General features: G+C 38.3%; 1 protein-coding gene across 1 annotated transcript in view; it reads right to left on the reverse strand.

The window, feature by feature from the left end:
- The window catches only part of LRP1B (LDL receptor related protein 1B), a 610286-nt gene that overhangs the window by 449229 nt on the left and 138801 nt on the right, over positions 1 to 22256 (reverse strand). The window contains exon 2 of the mRNA XM_056496787.1: positions 1073 to 1198. Coding sequence (XP_056352762.1) covers positions 1073 to 1198 — 126 coding nt within the window. The remainder of the gene's footprint in view (positions 1 to 1072; positions 1199 to 22256) is intronic.

The following is a 22256-nucleotide window of genomic DNA, read 5'->3' on the forward strand; positions in this document are numbered from 1 at the left end:
GAAGGGGTAATCAATCAGCAGTGCAGGAACAAAATCCCTGCTGTAGCCAGCGTTTCCCAGTGCAGGATGCTATTGCTGAGAATCCCAAAGTGTGTGGAAGGTGGTTAATCAGAGCACCCTTGCCACAGCGCCCGAGGCAATTTTCTGATCAGTTGCAGAGAACAAGCGCTGGAGCAGGAAGGCTGCAATCAGCACTGCAGTGTTTGCCCAGACAGAAATGGCTCCCAGACATCTTGAGCTTCTGTCCCTCATTTTAGAGATTAGACTCCTAAATACTGTCTGATGTTTGATATTTTCCTTTCTTTGAGCAGCAAACCCCATTTCCAGCCTTCCTGATTGTCAGTATTGCTTTGATACAAAATACATGGTTCTTCTCTTACATTAAGTGATTATCCTGGGGATAAAATCAGGAAATTCCCTCGTTTTCCTCAGAACACAGGAAACAAGGGAACATTAAGATTTAATAACACCTCATCAGTAGTCTACAAGGCTGATAAGAAAAAAGTCTGCAAGGTTGCTACTCTGGTGTTCAAAAGCTCTTAGCCACATTAAAAAAAAACACCAAAAAAACCAACAAGGTCTTCACTATAATTAAATATGTTTTATTAAAGCTTTCCATCATCTTCCTTTCTTTACTTATTTCCCCCTCACAGCTCTCACATCATCTTTCATTCCTCCCTTTGATGTTTGTATGCTTTTCATATTTGTATTGAAAAAACTTTGCACTCTTCTCTTCCATCCCTGTAAATGTATTTAGAGAAACTCATTTTCCTGTGCCTGATTTACCTCTCCCCTGTCGGCCCATCGACAGCTCGGGGAGAGCAGAGGGCACACATGCTCCAGTGACAGTGCTCATTACAGAGTGGCACGAGAACAAAACACCTTCCATCTCATCCATTTCTTCTGTCTCTCACCCACAGCGAGAATGTAACCTGCTCCCCTCGACGGGAAGATTCATGCAGGATTTATTAACCCAAACGGAATCTGCCCTTTCAGTTGTGTAGTTAGTGGGATTGAAAATGTTACAGTTTAAAGGGAGATAAAATGGAAGAGCAGCTCCTGCTTTACTCACACGTGTCCAAGGACTCATCAGAGTCATCGGGACAGTCGGGCTCCCCGTCACACAGCCAGTGCCAGGACACACAGGTGACGCGATCGCGGCACAGGAACTCCCCTACGTCACACAAGGGATGCTCTGCTGGAAATGAGAATGGGTTACAGTGGAATGGTTAATGGTGGGAAAAAAAAAAAAAAGGCAGTACAATGAAAAACAAAAGTGAAAATGAAATGATTCCCAAAGCAAAAATCAAAGCGGATGATAGGAGCAATAATTTAGTGGTATCTGATACCCTCACTTAGGGAAATCTAACATCCAGCTGAGGGCCCAGTGAGAGCTGTCCATCATCCTTCCAACCTGACAGGAACAACATCACCATTAACTACTTTTATGGAATAAAATTTTTTAAAAATCTGCTTTTTTCCTAAGTATTTCACCAAGAAGTAAATTTCTTCACTAGATAGAAAGTAACAATTTTAATGTCATGTTACCAGCAGGGAGGTTCCTGACTCGCCTCTCCTGCCACAGAAAATTTTTTTAAATTGTTTCAAACAATCAAATTTTCAAGGATGTATTTTGGTAAGCAGTCAAAGTTCTACTTAAATACCATATCTATTTTCAACTATTTCCTTAGATATTTTAATGACCAAGGTCTTCCTACATTTTTCTATTAAAAATATTTTATAGTTCATGTTACAAATTTGCGAACAAAGAATTTAAAGTCAACACTGGGGCACCTTGAAAACAATGGCTTTTAAAAGAGGGCAATTCTGGAAGTTTGGCACACCCACACTATCTGCTGCATTCAACCACCACAGGCTGATGTCCTTGAGATCTAGAGTTAATTAACTCAAGACTATTCCATCATTATTCAATGTAAAACTATTCTAATATTAATTAAAGCTCACAAAACCTCTGTGCAATATATTATATTCATTTTATCAATATATAAATTACAGTAGTGTCTTCCACAAGGTTACATTGCAGATTGCTGGGAAAAGGTTTCCTCATTATTCTCACACTGGCACAAGAGAGAAATAACTTCACTAGAGTCAATACTGCCACAGAGACATAAAACCAAATATAAAGAAGGAGACAACAGCCAATCCACTCCATTGGCTTAGTTCCTCCAAAACCAAGGAATGTATTATTACCAAAGGAAAAAAACCAAGAATACTTTATTAAAGTTATCATTTAATCATTTCCTCTGTGCAGGCCTCATTTCCGAGGTCAGGTTTTCAACTACTGATGCCTTTCAATTTTACAACAAGCCAAACTTGCAACTACTATGTAGATATTTTTCATATTTCTTAAAATAACTATATCACAGCTTCTTTTAAGCCTGTAAGAATAAAGGGTTTTTGTTATATCTTCCTTCCCCACAACAGCAAAAATGAGCAACTGTATAATTAAGAGTGTAAGTTTACACGGAGTGATTTTGCTTAAAGCTTTCAGGGAGATGATTAAAGGCCCTGCTTTGATAGCACATCTTGAAAAACCATCCTGGAAGTCAGAAAGACTGAGAGAGTTTGGCAAGTTTTAGCATTTCAAAGATGTAGACTAGTATTAGAAACACACAGAAGAACTCTATGATATTTGGTTTTAGAGTGTTCTTGAAATCCATGATACACTTCTGCTTTTACTACAAGATGAGCTGTAATTTCCTGTATATTGCACATCTGCTTCTGTCAGACCTGGGAATATTAAAACTACCTTTGCCAAACATGTCCACTTATTCATTCAGCTCTGTAATGATTATTCCTCAGAGCAAAAAAATAGTGGAAAATTCTATCATTATTAAGAATAACAGATTTATTTATTTATTTATTTATTTATTTAGAGAGGTTTCTGCCCTGACAGCAAACTGAAGAATATTACTGAATAAATATAGAAATGTAAAGTTGTGAAAACACTTCTACAGTCAAGGTCACACAGGAGTCTGGTTCTACACAAGCCTCCCCAAATAACTACATGTACAACACTTATAGAATAAAAATCTTGTCTGAAACAAAACCTGGCAGGGTGATTATCCCTTCCCTAGTGCAACAGCTTCTTTCAAATCTGCAGATGGTCACACATGTCTACACAAAAAAAAAAATCTTGCACTTGCTCCTCTTGTGGGCAAAGATTATGGAAAAAGCCTAAGTAACTGGATATAAAGAAGTTCTAAAAACCAATTTCACACAGAGCCCAGAGATGAGTGTGTGTACTTGAAAAAAAGGCTTGTTTGCTACTTTTTTTTTTTTTTAATGGAAAAAAATTAAGCTATTTCCATACTATCAAATTATTGCTTTCCATTTTATGCAGCAATGCAGAAATTATGGAGATCTAAGCTTTTTATATTCTCTACCTTGAGAAAAACTTAGCAGTGTGAAAAAAACACTAACTTATAAAATACTTTGAAAAATAGATTTTGTTTAGAATAAAGCAGCTTAATATTACCTCAGGGTTTTATTGGCTCTAAAAGTGCTTTCTCAAATGCTTTTATTTTGCATAACTATAGAATTATTTTTATTTTCAGCTGTTATCTTTACAGAATGAATTTGACCAGTTAATCATAAACATGCACTAATTAGTGGGCTTTAAAAAAATAAAACAAAAAACACAACAATCCTCTTGCTAAAAAATAGTCATCTATGATGGCCCAGAAGTAAAACAGCTCTTTTCAGTGACACCTTTTTCCTTTTGTAATCCGTGAGCTGTGCAGGAAAGCTCCCAGTGGATGGGAAAATTCACATTTTTAACATCCCAGTTCTTTGAGATACAGAGCAGATGGTGAGAAATCATCCCTCTATGGGTAAATGAAAGCTTTGCCTCCCTATGGATACTCTCCTATGCTCCTATCCTAAGCTGCAAACACCTGGCAGTGCCTCTTAGAAGGAAAGTTTAAAAAAAGAAAAAAGAAAACCTGGTGTCTTTGTTTTAAAGTCAATGCTCCCACAGCCAAAAGCATGTTGATTTTTTTAAAGATAAACAATTTTTTAAGAGGACAAAGCTCCAAATCTTCATTAGGAAAGCAACTAGAATTATAATGTATGAAATTACACTGAAATTGGAAAGCCAAAATTCCATTATGATCATAAAAAGGAAAGAGAAAAAAAGGGAAACAAACCAATCAACCAACCAGCACACACGGCAGTGACTGATGTCTGACTGGACCAGGAATGCTCCTGGATTAAAGAGGCATTTGCCTCTGTCAGCTTTCATTCAGCTCCTAAACAAGGATAAAAAAGGGATAAAGATCACTGCCTGTGATCCCATGGACTCTTTAGGGTCAAAGGGATCTGGATCCTCCCTATTTGAGGGAATGCAATGAAGAAAAGCAGGTCCACAAGACCCCTGAAAAGAACTACATGGGAGATAATATTGATATAACAGAGAGCTCACCAGCTCTGTCACGAGACTGGAAACCTGTTGCTGTGAATCTAATTAAGAACTGCCTTGGTGAAGGAACCAGGTGCCCAGAGAAGCTGCTGAGTTCCAGAATTGTGCTTCCCACTTCCCAGTCCCTTGCTTGGGCTCTCTGTGGATCTGCCAGGCTCCTGCTGTGCTCTTGGTGACCCCCAGGCGCTTGGATGGGAGCTGCTTGGTCTCTGTCTTCCAAGCACTTCCAGCTCCATCTGCCAGGAGCACCTGAGAGAGCTCGAAAAAAACAAACCTCCCATATGGCAATGCTCTTCAAAGGGAGCAAAACTCAGCCTAATAAAGTCTTGATCTGTTAGAGTGGGGAGCCTGCTCATTAGGCTTTCACTAAATATTCAGTAAAACCACATGTGCACACTATCCCAAAATGCACATTCCTAGAGAGGCTTTTGAAGGATAGGATACAAGAACGATGGAAATGAATGGTGAAGGATAAGAGATCATCACAACATAATATTTAAAAGCTTTTATAGCAACAGCCTAATGTGAAGTTAGAATATCTCACAAATTGATTTTATTTAATTTTGCACTTAAAAAAAAAAAAAATTCACTATGTTTCAAGTGAAACAAAAAAGAAATGCTGAAATTTTCAATTCCCTCTCCATTTTCATGGAAGAGGGCAAGAAAAGATGCACATAGACTAGAGGGATTTGTGTTTGAGCATGTTTTCTTTTTCCATTAGAGAATGGTTAGATCAAGGAATGAACCATTAAATCCATGAATAAAAATCATAAACTGGTAGACCTCAGCTCATTTGTCTACAGCTGCATACTCAGGAAAAACTCACAGGAGAGATGGGGAATTTCCTGCCAATACAGGTAGGTTTCATTTTGTTTTGCAAAAGAGCAGGAAGACTAACAAAGAGCAGAAAGGCCAAAAGGAGTGGTCAGAAAACTGCAGTCCAGCTGTACGTTTCCATTGGGATCCACTGGCATCATCTGCATGACCAGGAATTCTACCAAGGATAATATACCCATTCTGCCATGTTCCATGGATCTTATGCAACCAAAAACTTTCACTTTTAAGTTCTTAATTAGTTTTGCTTTGATTTTAATTAAGTTATCTTCATTACAAGAGTTTAAGGGCTAAGAATTATTTTTCCCCCCTCTCAAAAGCATGTTTTCCATTTGGGATTTTCTTTGATCTCTCACTGAAACATGGGAGGGTTTCCAGATTAATTTCAGCAAAATTTACTCCAAAGCTGAAAAGTGTATTCCAGAAGTAATTTATGACAGAATTCATCATATGCTAAAACCTAAATTACTGTAACTGAAAGGGAGATGTGAAGAAAGAGCATGCACAGCACTTCCTACTTATGAATTTCAGACTTTATATAATACTTTTCAAACCTTTCATACCTTTGGAGTTAAATCTACATTTTTAGAGCCCAGCACAGAGTAAAACACTTACATTTTGGCCACACTAAACTACAGACAAAATTCTGGAGATGTGTCTTACAAAATGGTAAACAGAGTTTTAAATTCAGGGTATAAAAACATGATTATGATACCATTTATTTCTGTCCTACCTGGTTCAGTGTAATGCTGTGTTCAAAGTAATGAAATTTTATTTACAGAACCCAAAAATCTCTCACAAGATCTACCAAACTGTGATTTGTGCTTTCACAATGCAAAGGGGCTTAAAGAGTAGCTGTTATGTTCACATGTAGCATTCTAAACAGAAATACAGACGTTTTATGTGTATTTGTTCAGCTCTTGGCATAATAGTTGTCACTTACTCAGCATTTACTAATCAGCTAATTGCTTTATCCATAGGCAAGGCACACACACAGGTACCTGTCAGTAAAAGCACCATATGCTCAGTTTAAGCCACATTTTTATATTCCATGTGTAAACTTTCCTCAGTCTGCGCATCTCCTGCCCAGCAACGTCACAGTCATCTTGTGTGGAGTCTGTGCAGTGGCATCAGACATCCCAGTTCTCAGTCCATAATATTCATGCTCAAATTCCTTATTTATATCACACAGCTACAAGAATTCCTCATTTTTTGGGTTTTTTTTACTTGTTCTGTGCTACTATAATTTATGGAAATATTGATAGAGGTCAGTACTAACAAGAAGACAAGAAACATCCACTGATTAATGAAAATCCTGGAGTATTTTTGAAAGTGAGCAGGTGATAAGATTAAGGACTGTCTTGTTCCTTGTTCTTTTTGGCTCTTTCTTTGCCAAAAACATATTTCCATTAAATGGGGGTGACCACAAGTCCCCTCCTGGATTTGAACAAGAGAAGGTTATTCAGACTCAATGTGGCACAATCTATGGACAGAGAAATTTAAGAAATGCTCAGGTAATGAGAAACACCCAAACATTCCTGAGCCAATTTTTATCTAATCATCAAAGGGTCACAGAATAATACCTATCTCAGCAAACTACAAAATGACATGATAGTTATGTTCCTTAATGGCTCAAAAATACCACAGAATAGCCAGATACCTTCTCTAACACAATAGAGAGACCCTAATAGAAACACATTACCTGCAATCCTGACATTTGCCAACCCCTGCTCCCAGAAGCCCTACAAAGAAAGGAGGCTGAAGGCCAAACAAGCTCCCTCTGAACCATTTCTTCACAATTATCCTTCACCTCCTTGAAAGCTGGAGGAAACATGCAAACACATTCCCCAGGGTGAAGTGGTCCTTCTTTCCAAAACAGCCTGACATGGATTAAATGTAAATGTCAGGGTGGAGGGTCAAAGTGACCATCACTTACCCCTCTGTATGTTGAGAGTGACAAGCCCTGCACTGCAGTCAACAGGGTGCCCTTTCAGCTGCTGACAGCCAGTGCCAGGGTGAACATGAGCAAAAATGTTCTCACTTGTGGAAAGCCTTCAAAGGCTTCCCCTGAAACAACCCTTCTTTCTTTCCCCCGTCAAAGAACAAAATGACTTTGAAAAAAATTTATATGGAATGTGAAAACCACTGAGTCTTTCCACTACCTTGGCCTGTATTATCATAGTGCGTTCATTATATTACAATTTAATTTCCTACTTGACAGAAAGAAATGGTTGTGGCAGAAGAGTTGAAAAAATTAATAAATATACAGTAATAAAAATTAGGTTTTTATAAAGAACTGAAAGCATCTTGGCAAGAGCCTTCACAGGAGCTCTTATATAAGGACACTTCCTATACACTTGGATAAGCAACACAAACTTTCACATGAAAAAGGAATTCTAGGAGTGATGATTTGAATAACACATTTCTCGTACACAGACATGTCTCCTGCTTCATCAGGAAGCTCAGTGGAGAAAAGACAGAGGTTTTCAGCTGCTCCCAGGATCAAACTTCCAAAAGGTCTGACAGGCAAACTCCTGAAGAGCAGAAGAAATGAGCAGACGGATGGGGACTGAGGACAAGTCACCCGGCGCCGATTTCAAACCCGGTTCGCCGCAGTGCGCCACTCACTGTGCCTCCAAGCAGGACTTCAAATGAAGCTTTTTCATCTCCTCTCTGTGCTAGCTCTTGGAACTCAGAATTTCCAAGGTACACTTCTTCCTTCACTGACTTGCAAAGCTTCCAAATTCAGTTATAATGTTTTCACAGCAAAATTGCTTCTTTTTCTCAAAGTGGGATGGAAATCCTGATTTGAGACAAATTATTTAAATAAATGCCACACAAAATATTTTCTCTTTTGAAAGCTGAAACATTCATTACATAGCTTATTACAATACCTTTGATAAGCCCTCTGCTGAGCAGATGTTCTATCATCGTGAATTTTCACATATGAACATTTTAGCAAATACTGAAAGAATTAATTTAGATAAATTTCATATATCAAAGGGTAATCAATGATGTCATTGTTTTAATTTGGTAGTTTTCTTACCATGTAAAACATCACAAAGCCATTTCACTTGAATATTTCAAACTCTAATAGAATGGTATCTGCCCACAGAAGGAAGGAAAAGCACAAATTGTTGAGATATTTGAAGATACCGAGAGCATTATGGGAATAATAAGAAAAAAATATGCTCCACTTATCATCACTTTGAATAAAAGTAAAGTTTTCAGTTTTCTTTTAAAGTGCAGATAACATTATGAGGGAAAGATATAGATAGGTAAGATCTAGGCAACTCAGATGGCTGCATAATTGGGAAAACAAAGTTATACTTAGAGAAAATAAGTTATCATAAAAGATTAAAAAATTAAAAGCAGTATGGAAGGAACTATAAAGTATCTGGATTGAATTGAACCATCTTCTTTACTTTCTCTTTCATTTCCCTGGAGGAGGCTTTTGTGGCTATGTTAACATTGGTGCTTGATTTGCTTGTTTTAGGACTTGAGCACAAATTTTATTCTTTTTACTTTATCCAAAAAATTACATCTTGGATAGGATACCAAAATTGTTAACCTTGAAATCATAGAATCTTCTATCAACTATGTGGTTTGTTCTCATGAAGTTCCCCAGTCCAGCTCCCTCTCAGGTTGTTGATGCAGTTCCTGGATGCAGCAGTGGAATTCCTGCCCTGCCTGACTCCTATTCCAGTGGATCCCACATCTGCCCCAGCAGACTCCATTTACCCATGTCCTGCTCCAGAGCAGCAGCATGGAACAATCCATCTTCCCTGCCCACTCCCAGTCCTGTGTGGCTGCACTGCCAATCATTTCACACTGCCTGCTCTGCTAAGCACCATCAGTGTCACCCAGACAGGGGTGGGATGATGGATGGCAGCGCTGGGTTATCCCACAGCAATTCATGCAAAGTGCTGGGGGAGACTCGGGGAGGAGCTTGCAACTTCCACACAGCTGAACTGCACAAATGAAATACAGAATTTTCCAGATCATGGCAAGGCTGGAGAGAACCAAACTCTTGGTGAAAATCTTCTCAGAAGACAATACATTCATTTTTGCAGCTAGAATGGGAGGAAGCCATGTCCTGCTCTCACAGCCAGGAGAGACAAGCCTGCTGTCACTAAGCATTTCTCAGAATGCTCCCACTTAAAATGACACAAAATAATGATGAGCAGGTTTCAATAGCAGATGGAAGCCTATTACATAATTCAGTTTTAATGACCAGAGAAATCTTAAATATGACGGGTTTGTTTTGTGCAACAAGACACTTATATTAAATGAAACAGCTAAATCTGCTTCCGTAAGCAACTGCATATGTTTAATACACATTTGTTTTATATTAGGATAATTAATCTACAGGGAAACAGGGTTAAATACTAAGATAACTTTAAATTATACCCAGTTATCAAAAGGATGAGAGAACTAAGGGAAAACCAAGCTAAAATTCCTTTCTAAATAGTGTCTACATAAAGAGCTAAAAGGAAAATCTCGTTACCAGGGTTAACTATTTTATTCAAGTTGGATCTTACCATATTAAAAATATGGTAATAATATTAGAAACTTGCAACTAAAATAATCTGAGAACAATCTGTTTCTCATATAAACCTTTAAAAATTGACTCTAATCCTATAAATGTTACCACGTTTATACTGGGCCCTATTGAAATCATATCCATTATTTTAAATAGCTACAATCAAGAGTTCTAAGTTAAATTGTAAGAATTAAGTAAAAGGTACACCAAAGGGTCGCTTAACACAGATTTAATTGCAATTTAACAGTTGGGAAAGTAGTTACAATTGTAATCTTCTGCAGTTCAGGTCTGACTTTCTTGATAGCTTGATCCAAGGCTGATAATTTAAGGTGTAATTTGGAAATGCATACATTGAATCATAATTTTTACACCACTAGAGAGCAATGTATTGTGATATTAGCTGCTGCTGTCAGTAGGTCTTCAATATGATTTTCTGAACAGGCAAACATTTATTCACAGGCAACAAGATGCAATATTTAGCAAAAGATTTATACCAAAAAAATTTAAAATGGTATTTTGCAGGGCAGCTTGCATTTTGCTCCAAAAGTCCATGTCACAAAGAAAGATCAAAGTAAAGGCTAGATGTGATATCAGCCTAGTGTCACCCAGCTGCCTACAAACGAGTTGTGAAACACTCTCTGCTTGGATTTATTGTCCCATCCCCAGGACGGCGCTGGGTGAGCCGTGAGTGGCCGCAGGCAGGATTGATGAGCCCATGTGCCCATTGGCTCCCTGGAAACAGGAGGAAATGGCCAAAGCCTCGACTCTAAGGAGAAGACCTGGATTGATAAAAGGATGAGAAGGCTATTACAGGCTTCAAGCTTGGGCTGATAACAAAACCCTTTACTTTTAAAGGGAGTGAAGAGTCACCCTCCTCTGTTAAGTGCTCTTCTGCAGGAAAAAGTTTTTTCCTAAGCTGCATACCACTGGTTCATGTAATGAAAACCAAGTACTATCGCTCAGAATTAATAAATACTACTCTAAAAAAATAAATAAAAAATTTATGCACTGAATGTCTTAAACCAAACATTTTTAAAAAAACAATTATATATAGATTCAGCATGGAGTATTCAAAGGCGAACAAAATCCAAGGAACCATCAGTTTAGATAGTAATTCCTTTGATTTATTAAGGTGACATTCTATTTTAATTTGTAAGTGTTAACTACTATTAAAAATACTGTAAAGAAGCTATCAAAACAGATAGAAGGGAAATAAAGACAGCTTTGGATAAAATGTTATCGAGCAACTTGGTCAAAATAATTTCAAAACTTTCTTGCCAAGACATTTGGACACTTGACAAAAACTAAAAGAGCCCCACATATCCTTATGGAGGAAACATTTAATTCAAAGGCAGCATTCATGTGGGAAGGCTTTCCTTAGCTATTGCTTTTTCAAATCCCTGCCAGCCCTGAGCTATTTGTGTCACACAGGATGGTCAAGAGAAACAACAATTAGAAAATTAAAGACAGCATCAGGAACACAATCGATAGGATGGTATTCAGGATTACACACACAGAAGTAAATGTTTTAGTTGCACAAAAAACAAGGAAGAAATAATTTAATTTTTAATGTAACAGCTTTCCTCAATCTATTCTGAAGTCTGGAGACTGAAGGGTGTCAAGAAAACTCTAACTTTTAAGAAGTTCCACTGCAGTCATGGAAATGGGGCTCATAACCCTGATGTGCTGAATAAGGAGCTGGTGGACACCTGAACAAATATGACATACCCAGATTTTCCAGAGGAAGGGAAGGTCTCACCACAGAACGGACTGGAGGAAATCCATCAAAATTACAGACTCAGGCTCCTCTTTGTCCCCTCCCTATCGAAAAATTTTTAAGTTATATTTGTGACTTTCCATATTTGAGAAAAAAGATAGCTACAATTTAAATAATGGCTGAGGAGGCAAGAGAGGAAACCAAGAACTTCATATTCAGAAAAAAATTGGTCATCTTTAAATAGAAACCAAGAAGTATGGGACAGGTGGTAAACTCAGGATCAAACATGCAGATGGAATCATCTTAGCAGGTCAAAAGGATGATGGATGTTTAACCTTTGTTAGCAATAGCAGATCTCACTTCATTAGCAGGAGTGCTGAGGATTTTATTACCAGCTTTGTGAGCTGCTGAGATTGTGCAAATAAAATTATGCCCTGGTTTTACCACACAAAAAGTGAACAAAGACTGTCTTTGCAATGAGCTGCTTTGCCTCTAAATGCTGATTACAGCTCACCCTTAAGTGATTTCATGCATATCAAAGGTGAGCCAAAGCTTTACCCTGTAAAACAGGTAAAATATTGTTGACTGTCACTTCCATGACAGCACTGCCAGTTGCTCCCAGCTGCATCCAGGTGAAGCAAAAACCTACACTCAAAGTGTGTCTGCTGGGATTATTAAACAGAGTGCTCTGTAGACTAAACCATAATTAGGTATAATGTTGGCATTGTAAAAGCACAGTAATTATGGCCCCGCTTGTTCTACTAATTTTCTTAGCACTAAGAAAGTAAATTCTCACAGCTAACATGAAACTGGTAGTTTTCAGTTCAGAAGTCTTCTTTCTTCTGATGGGGAAAATATACCTCTGTTAAACTAACAAAGCCACAGACTCCACTGCACAGATATATATACGTGTGTGTGCGTGTATAGATATAAATTTTAAAACTTCATGGGACTTTGGATTAGGCCACAAATAAGGAGCTTCTATATCCCTGTGCAATATGGACCACTTAATAGAGTTAAGTGACATTCATCTTTATACCAGCTCCTCCCCTGAGAACAGAGTAACAGCAGCCGCCTACACAGAAAAAACAATATTAGAAAGCATGTATTTTTAGCAACTTTAATTATATTCTAGCAGCAGGAAAGTAAGAGATGCAGAAGCAAACGAGCAGGCAATTCTCCCCAGAAGACAGACACAGCTTTGGAGCTCTGCAGCAGAACGATTTCACTTTTGAGAGGGCTCAGAGTCAGAGAAATACTGAAGGGACTGTGCTGGTTACTCCTTGCAGCTGCTCCACACACTCTCAGTAACTGAGTGAAATCACTGGACCAGACACAATCCATAATAATTCCTGCAGAACATATGTCCACGCACTCCAGAAAGAGATGGTTTGGCCTGATCTATGACCACAGTAATAATAATACTTTTTAGTTTTTGTGGGGTTTTTTTTTGGTGGCATCTCATTTCTAAGTTTCCACTAGCCGGGGATTTGTTAAAAACAGTTCTCTGTACTTTAGGTCACAGAAAAAAAAACAGTTTTACCTCTCAAATCCACTGTTTTGAAGAAGCTGAGGATCAGAATGCCAGCCTAGATTGTGGAATATTGTTAATATTTTAGTAAATCCAAAGTAACTGATATTCCAGCCATGTAATGGTCAAAAAAACCAAGGGAGATCCAGAGAAATGGGGTTCTGAACTAACCCAGCTGATGAATTCAAGTAACTTCTTTCAATACACTAAAGCAGTAGTTTTTCTGAGCAGTAGGCTGAGGGAAGATACAAAACATTCAAATCACTACTGCTGCTGATTACATGTAATCAGACTTTCATCATACCTATTACTTTTGCTGTGTGCAGGGCATGATTGATCACTTAGATTGCATTTAAGATGCAAGTGAAGAAAAGAGCTTCATCCCATTCATAAAGAACACATTTTCCTGCTGCAAAGTCCGTGCCTCTTGCTGAGCAGCACAAATAACTGCAGGATTTGAAAGAAGCTGAGCTTAGGAAATATTTACATCACAAAGGTAAATGTTTACTTTGGTGGTTTAGTACCATATTAGTTTGGGGAAATAAAGCCTCATTTCTTGACTGTTGTAGAGGTGCTCAGCACCTGCTCTGCTCAGCAGTGTTGCCTCTGTGTCCAGCCCAACCTGAGGCAGCTCCACGTTTTTAGGATATCAGAGATTTAAAACCTGTAATAGAAAATTACTGTTGTAGCAAGCAACAGAGCATGCCATGCATGTTACATTTTCAGGGTGGATGTTAAAAGCACAGACAAAATTATACCCACAGCACAGACTTTCTATTGTAGAAATAAATAACTGGTGAAAGAAACCCTCGCTCAAAATGCCATTGCTTTAAAAAACTGCATTTAAATGCATGAGTTTTACAACCACTATTAAAATAAGTGTTAATAAAAACCACACACTTAAAGCATATGAATATACATTCTTGTGGGGGTGTCTATTACAGCTTCAAGAACCAGGACCAGAAGTAAATACTCCCCAGGTGGCTCAGCCCACTTGCAGCTGAGACAGGGGAAGGATCTGTAAAGATTCTTTCCCACTCTTATTTAAGCAAAACTGAAAGAATTTAAAGCCTGGCAATCAATAACCCAGACCGAGGCCTCCTGCACGATGGGTATAAATATTTTGCATTGCCATTAACACATCCCTGTGCACTTCAAAACTGAAGCCTGATGTATTCTTTAATAATCCAGGAGGATTATAATGCTGACTGCAAGTTCTTAGCAAAGCAAGTTGTGCTCACTCAGGAATACTTTTTGTCTAAAACTCTGCCAGGAACATGTGCTCTGCAATATCCAATATGATCCCCTTTGCACACTACTGCTGGGGCCAGGTCAAGTACCAGCTCTTATAAACCAACAACACAAAAAAAATTAAAATATCAAATTATTATTTATGCTAACAAAATCATATAGAACATCAACTGCTTAAGTTATCACTGGAAGACTTGTGAAATAAATATTTTAAATACTTCTCAAAAATAATTGCAACAGCTCACATTATGGTGTGACAGTCAAAAAATATTAACTTTAGTTTAACTTCCTGTATTTGTAGAACAAATACAAGCCTGAATTAGGGCTCAGGGAATGGAATATTTAGTTTTTACAATCTAAATATATCTCCCAGGGAAAAACAATTAATTATCTTTGTTACTGCCACTACTGCTGAGAACAGCTGCAATTTTTGGCTTGCCAAGTTCACGTCATTGAGGGTTATTCCTATTAATATCAATTAAGATCTAAAGTGTTTGAGTCTCTGCAATAATGACGCTTAAGTAGATTTAAAGTGCCATCTCACAGAAAGCACACCTGTGACAGGACAGTGACACCTATTCTTTTCTATCTAAAAAGAAAAAAACAATTTAAAAATTAAAAAAAAAAAAAATGACAAGAATTGATATATGACCCACTGAAATATGTTTGAGCACTGGTAAGCAAGGCACAGGAATTCATAAGATGGCCCCAAAGAAGAAGTGTGGCAAAAAATTTAGTTCCTGACTTGAGTCAGAGACACTATTACACCTTCATTTGGGGACTGCCACTAAAGCAGCCCCTAAAGCCATGTCACACTGGTGATTGTTTATGTGTTTAAAAAACCACTGGATCTGTTTTAAAAAAGACTGGATGTGGCACTCGGTGCCATGGTTTAGTTGAGGCTTTAGGGCATGGGCTGGACTCGATGATCTTGCAGGTCTGTTCCAACCCAGTGATTCTGTGATTTTGAGTGACTTCACTGCTGAGTGCCCCTGGAGACATCACAGCTGGAGGAAACTCCTCCCTGGCCACCTCAGCCCTGCCCTGAGTGCACCTAAACTCTGGGATCAGCAGAGAAATTAATCCTCTCAACCTAGGAGAAATCCAGGTGTTCCCTCACAGTGTTTGACTTCTGTAGGATATTTAAATCTATTCCTAATTAAGCCATTGTGGGCCAATGAGTATAAAGAACAATTCTCTCATTGCAATAAGTTTCTTTAAGCAAACAAGTCCACATAGGAGAACACTGATACTGATTGAGCCAAGTCTAACTAAACTGAGCTCTAGGAATTCATAAACAAATAATTTTTCATCATTTACCTTTAACTGACTGATAAAAATATAATACTATTTTTTTAATTTTCTTATATCCATTTTTTTTCAGTGGTAGTAAAAGGAGGGGAGAACCAAAAACAAAACCCAAGAAAACCACAGCAAGTTTTGAAGGTATTCCCAAAGATTGCTTTGTGAGACTAAATTTATGGTCACTCTGGGAGAGAGTTTTAGGTAAAACCCAGCAACAAACCAAGGCTGTTTGAGAGCTGCTTTGTGTATCTGCACAAATACAAAATATTTTTTCCTGTCGTTTGCTTCTTAGTAATGAACGCTATCATAAATATTGAGACAGTTTAAGCACAAATTAGTCTTCCAATCCTGGCAGATACAAATACCAGGGAAAAAAAAATCCAAGAGATTTTAAGGGCAATTTGACAAGAAAAATAAACCATATGCTTCATTTTTGAAGAAAATCACATGTTATCACTGAGGACAAAAACAGAATTCCAGGTAGAAGACATGAATATTGAAGATGACCTAAGGTGATGAATGCAGATGGATACACAGGGGAACACTTTTTAAACTCACACCACCTGTTTAAAGATATTTCAATGACCCCTTGAGGTATTCATTAAAATGGCTGGATATTTGAAAGCATTTTGGAAATGTGCCTTTTGAGGAAACAGATGACATTGTAGTATTGTAAACAGGCTTCAAAATTGTGAAACTTTTGCTCAATGAAAATCAGAATAAAAACAAGATAAGATGCTCTAGTCAAACAGTATTTTATTAATTGCTCTGCTAAATGGAGAGAGGAATATTTTTATCATTACTAGAGTTTGAAGAAAAGATAGTAAATCAAAGCTAGGTATTCATGAATTTCCCAAGACCTCCAGCTGGGAACACTGCTGTGTTTTAGGCAGCCTCTGGAAGGGCAGAGTGAGGCCTCTGAGGACACACCAGGAGAGCTGTCTCAGAGCCCCAGCAGGATTCAAGGCTCTGCTGGGATCTCTGCACACCATTCCCATCTGCCCAGGGACCGAGGCACCCACAGGCAAACTACCCACACTGTGCTGCACAAAACAAAGAATTTTTAAACTGCCTTGGCCACTGGCTCATTTTTTCTCTTTCCATCTCCTGCTGTGCTGATGAAGATCCATGTCAGAAGAGTGTTTTACCCCAGCCCACATCTGGGGCAGCACTTTCCCTTGCTTTTGTTCCAGTCTCACTGGGAATGATTTTAGCTTAAAAGGGACATGCACAATGAGGTATGAAGGGTTAGGAGGTAGAGCTGGATCCATAATTTCCCTCTTTAGGTGGACATTTGAGCAGTTTAGCCTCCCATAGATTAATCTGCCAGGCCAAACAAACTCTGCCTTCTGCAGCAGAAAGATTTGCGGATCTGTGAGCACAAAGGGGGAACTGTGCAAGCTCTCACAATTTATAAAGATGAATGAGTTACAAATCCATGTTTCCAGGATGTGTTTAAACCCCCCTGCCCATCCTGTGCTGCTGTCCCTTGAGTGACAAGGGACATGAGAACTCCAAATGATTTTAGTGCTGAAAATATCGTCTTTAAGGTTTTCATTGGACGCTTGCATGAAAATCACTTTCCGTGGTTCCACTGCATGACTGTGCCTGGCCTCAACAAAGACATCTTTGGTCCTCACAGCTTTCTGTTCTGGTCTAAACATCACTGGACACCGTCTCCCTTCTCATTTCTACCAAGTGACACTATTTGTGATTCAAGTGTGGTCCAGAGGAGACCACAAAAGTGATTAGCACCTGGATCACCTCTGCTTGACAGAAAGGTTCGAGAGGGTTGGAGTAGCTCAGCCTGAAAAAAGGAGCTAAAGTAGAGGGATTTCTGACAAGGGCCTGGAGTGGCAGAATAAGGGGAAATGGCTTCACAGGGACATAGGGCAGGTTTGGATGAGATATTAGGAAGAAATTCTTCCCTGGGAGGGTAGTAAGGCCCTGGCACAGGTTGCCCAGAGATGCTGTGAATGCCCCATCCCTCAAAACTTTCAAGGCTGGCTTGGAAAGGGCTCTAAGCAATCTGATGCAGTTGAAGATGTCTCTGCCCTGCCCATGGCAGTGGGGTTGGACTAGATGGCCTTTAAAGGTTTCTTCCCCAACCTCTTATGGGATTTCAGGACTTAAGAATGCCCCAGACAAATTAATGGGAAGAGCTCTCCTTCATCTGAAAAGGGAAAAGGACAGCAGTAACAGAACTGCAAAAAAAGCAAAAGGAAGCAGGAAGCAAAAACTAGATTAAATTATGTTAAACTAGACAAGAAAGGGATGAAAATAGAGACAACTAAATATTAAAAACTGACAGCATGGAAGCAAAATAAAAGGCAGATCAAGGAGTTACTACCTTGTGTGAAATGGCTTTCATACACTTAGAAACTGGACCTCTGCACATCCAAATCCATGAGGCACCAGGTGAGTCAAAGGGAACCTTTTATCAGTGGTACACCGAGTTTGCATCAGAGAAAATAACCTTTGAAAGTGAAGTCTTATTCATCATTCAACCCCAAATGCAGGATTGCTCCTGTTTAACTCAGTGCTGCTTCTAATAAAGTGGGGAAGACTCACTTTATTGGCTTGAAAGTTCATTTTTTTGTGCTGATCAGATTCACTGATAGACACCATTGTGATTCCTCATCTTGTCAAAGGAACACAGGACCAAGACATTCTACTGGCTGACATTTCAGTATGTAACAGGACATTTATCACTAAAAAGAAAACTTTTTTATTTTAAAAATGTTCCGATAGCATACTGTGGCAGAGTAAAATCCCTTCCAAGTTTTTCTAGTCATGGTCTGGTTGAAAAACACCAACATAAAAGAGACCATTTCATTAAGAATTCTGATTTTTCCTCCCAACCCTGAAGGTAACTGCCTTAAGCACTGCAAAAATTAAAATTCAAAAATGCCAAATTTAATGTAGATAGTTACTTTACATAACTTAAAAATGATGAATAAAAGAATTCTGCAGAACTACAATAACTAAAAGAAAATAATTTTATGAGTTACCTAGAAATAATGATCTCTTTGAAAAGCTGCCTTTTCTTTTTCTTTACCAAACCCAAGCTAACATTTCCCATCTTCTCCATTTTCTGTTATTTTTTCTAATAGCTCATGAGAAATCCTGTTATCATTTTTCATAACTCCTGGCCAGACTTTTCCTGCTTTAGGCATGGAAATATTCATTAATCCAGGCAGGCTGTCTTCCCTGAGTTTTCTGGTGTGCTTCCCACAGAAGAAATTCTATTCCTACTCCACCTCTATTTCTGCTTGCAGCAATGTTACACTGGTATCACACAACTGCATTTGTATAAACAAAACTCAACCATGCACCAACACAAAGCATAACTCCTTCCTTGAGTATTATCACACCCACATAAATAATTTAGAATTCCAGCCTGCTGAAATACCATCTGGAGAATAAAGATCACCAAGAGCAAAGACCAAGTGAAAGTTATTTACTTAACAAAATGAAAAAGAGGTTGATGGAAAGATCTTCATCAGTTCCGAAGACGGTAGAAGAGACTCAAGAAAAAGAAATGTTTATACAGGTGTCCTTGTCCTTAATATCTACACTGGTCATGATTTACTGTAGAGAAAGTTAGAAAATCTAAATTCTGAGAATTTGTCCCGAATGACCAATAAAGGCATAAATAACAGTAAAATACAGTGGAGCTTAAACAAACTGATGATTAGGATATAAAGTTGTTGTGTACAATACACTGTCAACATTCCCCACCCATAAAGCACAGACAGTAAGACCAAAACTTTTCTAATGACCATATTTATACTTCATTTTCATGTGTTTACTCAGACTGATGATCAAAAGCATTTTCCTACTGCAATGCCAAGACCAGGAGCTGGCACCTGCCAACTTGCATTTAATGACAGCAGCCGAAAGAGAAGTGTAATAGTACTCCTTGAAAAATCTCCATCCTCTGCTTAATTGCAATGACCCCTGGAACATACAAAGTATTCTTTTCTAACGAGGACAGAATATATTTGTTTCTCAAATTAGGTAGAACCCTACAGATGTTGGCATTAAGTGTACTGATGGGAATCATGATCATCTGTCAGAAAAATGTATAAATCCTCTGGGCTCTATAACAAGTTGACAGCGTTCCTGTGAAATATTAACTAGGCACAATGCAGACATTGACATTTAACTCTGTTTCCACTGGATTTTTCTTCCGACTCATCATTGCTCTCTGCAGTTTCCTCAGGCTCTGTATTTTATAGAAATGGCCATATGTTTAGATTTGTATTTGATGACAAAACTGCAGTGAGAAAGCACTCAAGCCCTGCAAAGGAGCTGCAAAGCTGCAGAAACATTCTGCAATGTGGTGAAAGCCACGTTAACAGCTTCCAAATCTCAGCAATGAGATGGATATTTACACTGTCAGTTATAGCAGGAGACAAGGCAGCCCTTAACATAAATAGGTTACATTTACAAAAGTAGCAGAGGAAGTGGTAAATTTGAATCTGTCTAGGTTTTTGGGCTCATGGAAAAGAGGAGTTGGTCTTTCTATAGATCCATCATCATTTACAAAACATCAATATGGTAGAACAGAAATTTTATGAATGTTTTATGAAGTTGTAGGTGGTAGAAAACAGCTTCTTGCTCAAAAGAGTAAAGCTGGAGTTCGGCTCTTTCTCTTCCAGAATTCCTTCATGATCCTAAGGACTCTCTCCTTCAGGAAAAAGTTTCACTGGAAGGGGTATGGCTTTCCAGATACAGGCAAGATTAATCATTTCATAAAAGGTCTGGGGATTTTTTTTCTGATTTATCTGCTTAATTGAAAAAATTTCCAACCAGCCCCTTCTGAAACAGCCAAAAGAGAACACACTCAAGGGACAGCAGCACAGGATGGGCAGGGGGGATTTAACCATAACTCCATTGATCTGTCCTGATGTTTCATGCCTCGTTCTTCCCTGTGCAGGTGCTGAGGCCCTGGCACAGCCTGCCCAGACAAGTTCTGGCTGCCCCATCCCTGGAAGAGTCCAAGGATGGAGCTTGGAGCAACCTGGGATAGTGGAAGGTGTCCCTGTCCATGGGAGGGGGTGGAACTGGATAATCTTTCAGGTGTCTTCCAACACTGCCATCCCTCCCTGCTGGGGACCCTTGAGCATCTCCAAGCTGTGCTGGATATCAGGTCATGCACACTGGGTTCCCCCATGCAGGAGATCACTCCATGCAGTACTTGGAACACTTGAAAACTTTTGCTTAAATTGCTTTACTTTTTATAAATTTTTACTTTCTATAATTAATGACTTAGAGATTACATCTGAAACCAAAGTAAGCATTTAACTTCATTTTACAACTTATAGTTGTAAAATGCCTTTATACATTATGCTAGGAAATGCCTGATTGTATCCCAATGCTACGAAAAGCCAAACTCCAAAATCTGACATGGAACAGAAGTTCTGTCTTATTCATTCTTCTAACCAGAATATTAAAGTAAATAAAACTCATCCAATTGAGCTAATTATCATTTCAACAGAAGCAAAGCTAAGATTTTAAAAGTGAAGTCTATTAAAAATATATAATCAACAAAATCTTGTACTCTAGAAAAACATAATTGTTCTAACTTGATATAGATGTACATTGTTTCTTGGATGCAAAAAGCAGAGCTTGATTACAGCAGTAGAGAAAGATACTGTGATAATCTTAATTAAAAATTTGCCAAGTTATTTATAGTATAATACAAGGAAATGACATTCATTATCCTATAAACTATTCAACAAGCCATTAAGCACTGTAATAAAATCAATTGGCAAAAAGAGGTGCAATTATACATATACTCATGTAAACTCCTTAGCAAACTAGAACCAAATCATCCCTCAGTCTCAGCATTCCCTCTGCGAGCAGTGCAAAGGTGTCTGAGAGATTTGGAAATACAAAAGGAGTTCTTGATTAGTATGTGAACAGTTGTTTAACTTCTCATTCAGTAGCCAACTGCAATTACAGTTGGTTTACAGAGCACAGAGTTCAGAAAAAGAAAAAGGAATTTCAAAAAGCAGGTACAGCTCAAGAACCATAAATACAAGTCCAAAACTATTTTACCACCTTTTAAAATGTGTTGACTTACTCAATTAACTTATGAAGCAGCATTCTGAAGTCTTTCACTACACACACAATTAACTCATAAGCAATCAGGGAAATTAGAGGAAAATTAGAAACAGGGTTGTCATAAAGTGTTGATCATCCCCACCTGCAATAGACACCTGCTGGAATTTAACTTGCATCAAGCTACAACTGATTTGTAAAACACCATGTTATTAATTATAATTTTTAAAAATATATTTTAAGCACAAAATTGTCCACAACCAGGACTGTTTAAGCTATAGAAAATAATTGCCCTATAGGCCAACCTTTCTGATTAATGGTAACAATAAGAACAGATTGCAATGAACATTTCACAAAGAAGTGAACACGCCATAATTTGCCAACACCTCTCCAGTGCCAATCCTATTTAGGTCCATTTGGAAAGGCATTACACTACATTTCTATCAGTTCTGCTGCCCTATCAATTTCTCAAGCTAGAAAATAGAAGTTCATCACCCTTATCTCTATCAGCATGTCTACATCAGCCCCAACACCCAGCCTGGGTTTGACCTTTGGCAGTGCTCAC

Source organism: Oenanthe melanoleuca, chromosome 7, assembly GCF_029582105.1.
Source record: "Oenanthe melanoleuca isolate GR-GAL-2019-014 chromosome 7, OMel1.0, whole genome shotgun sequence".
Classification (NCBI taxonomy): Eukaryota; Metazoa; Chordata; class Aves; order Passeriformes; family Muscicapidae; genus Oenanthe; species Oenanthe melanoleuca.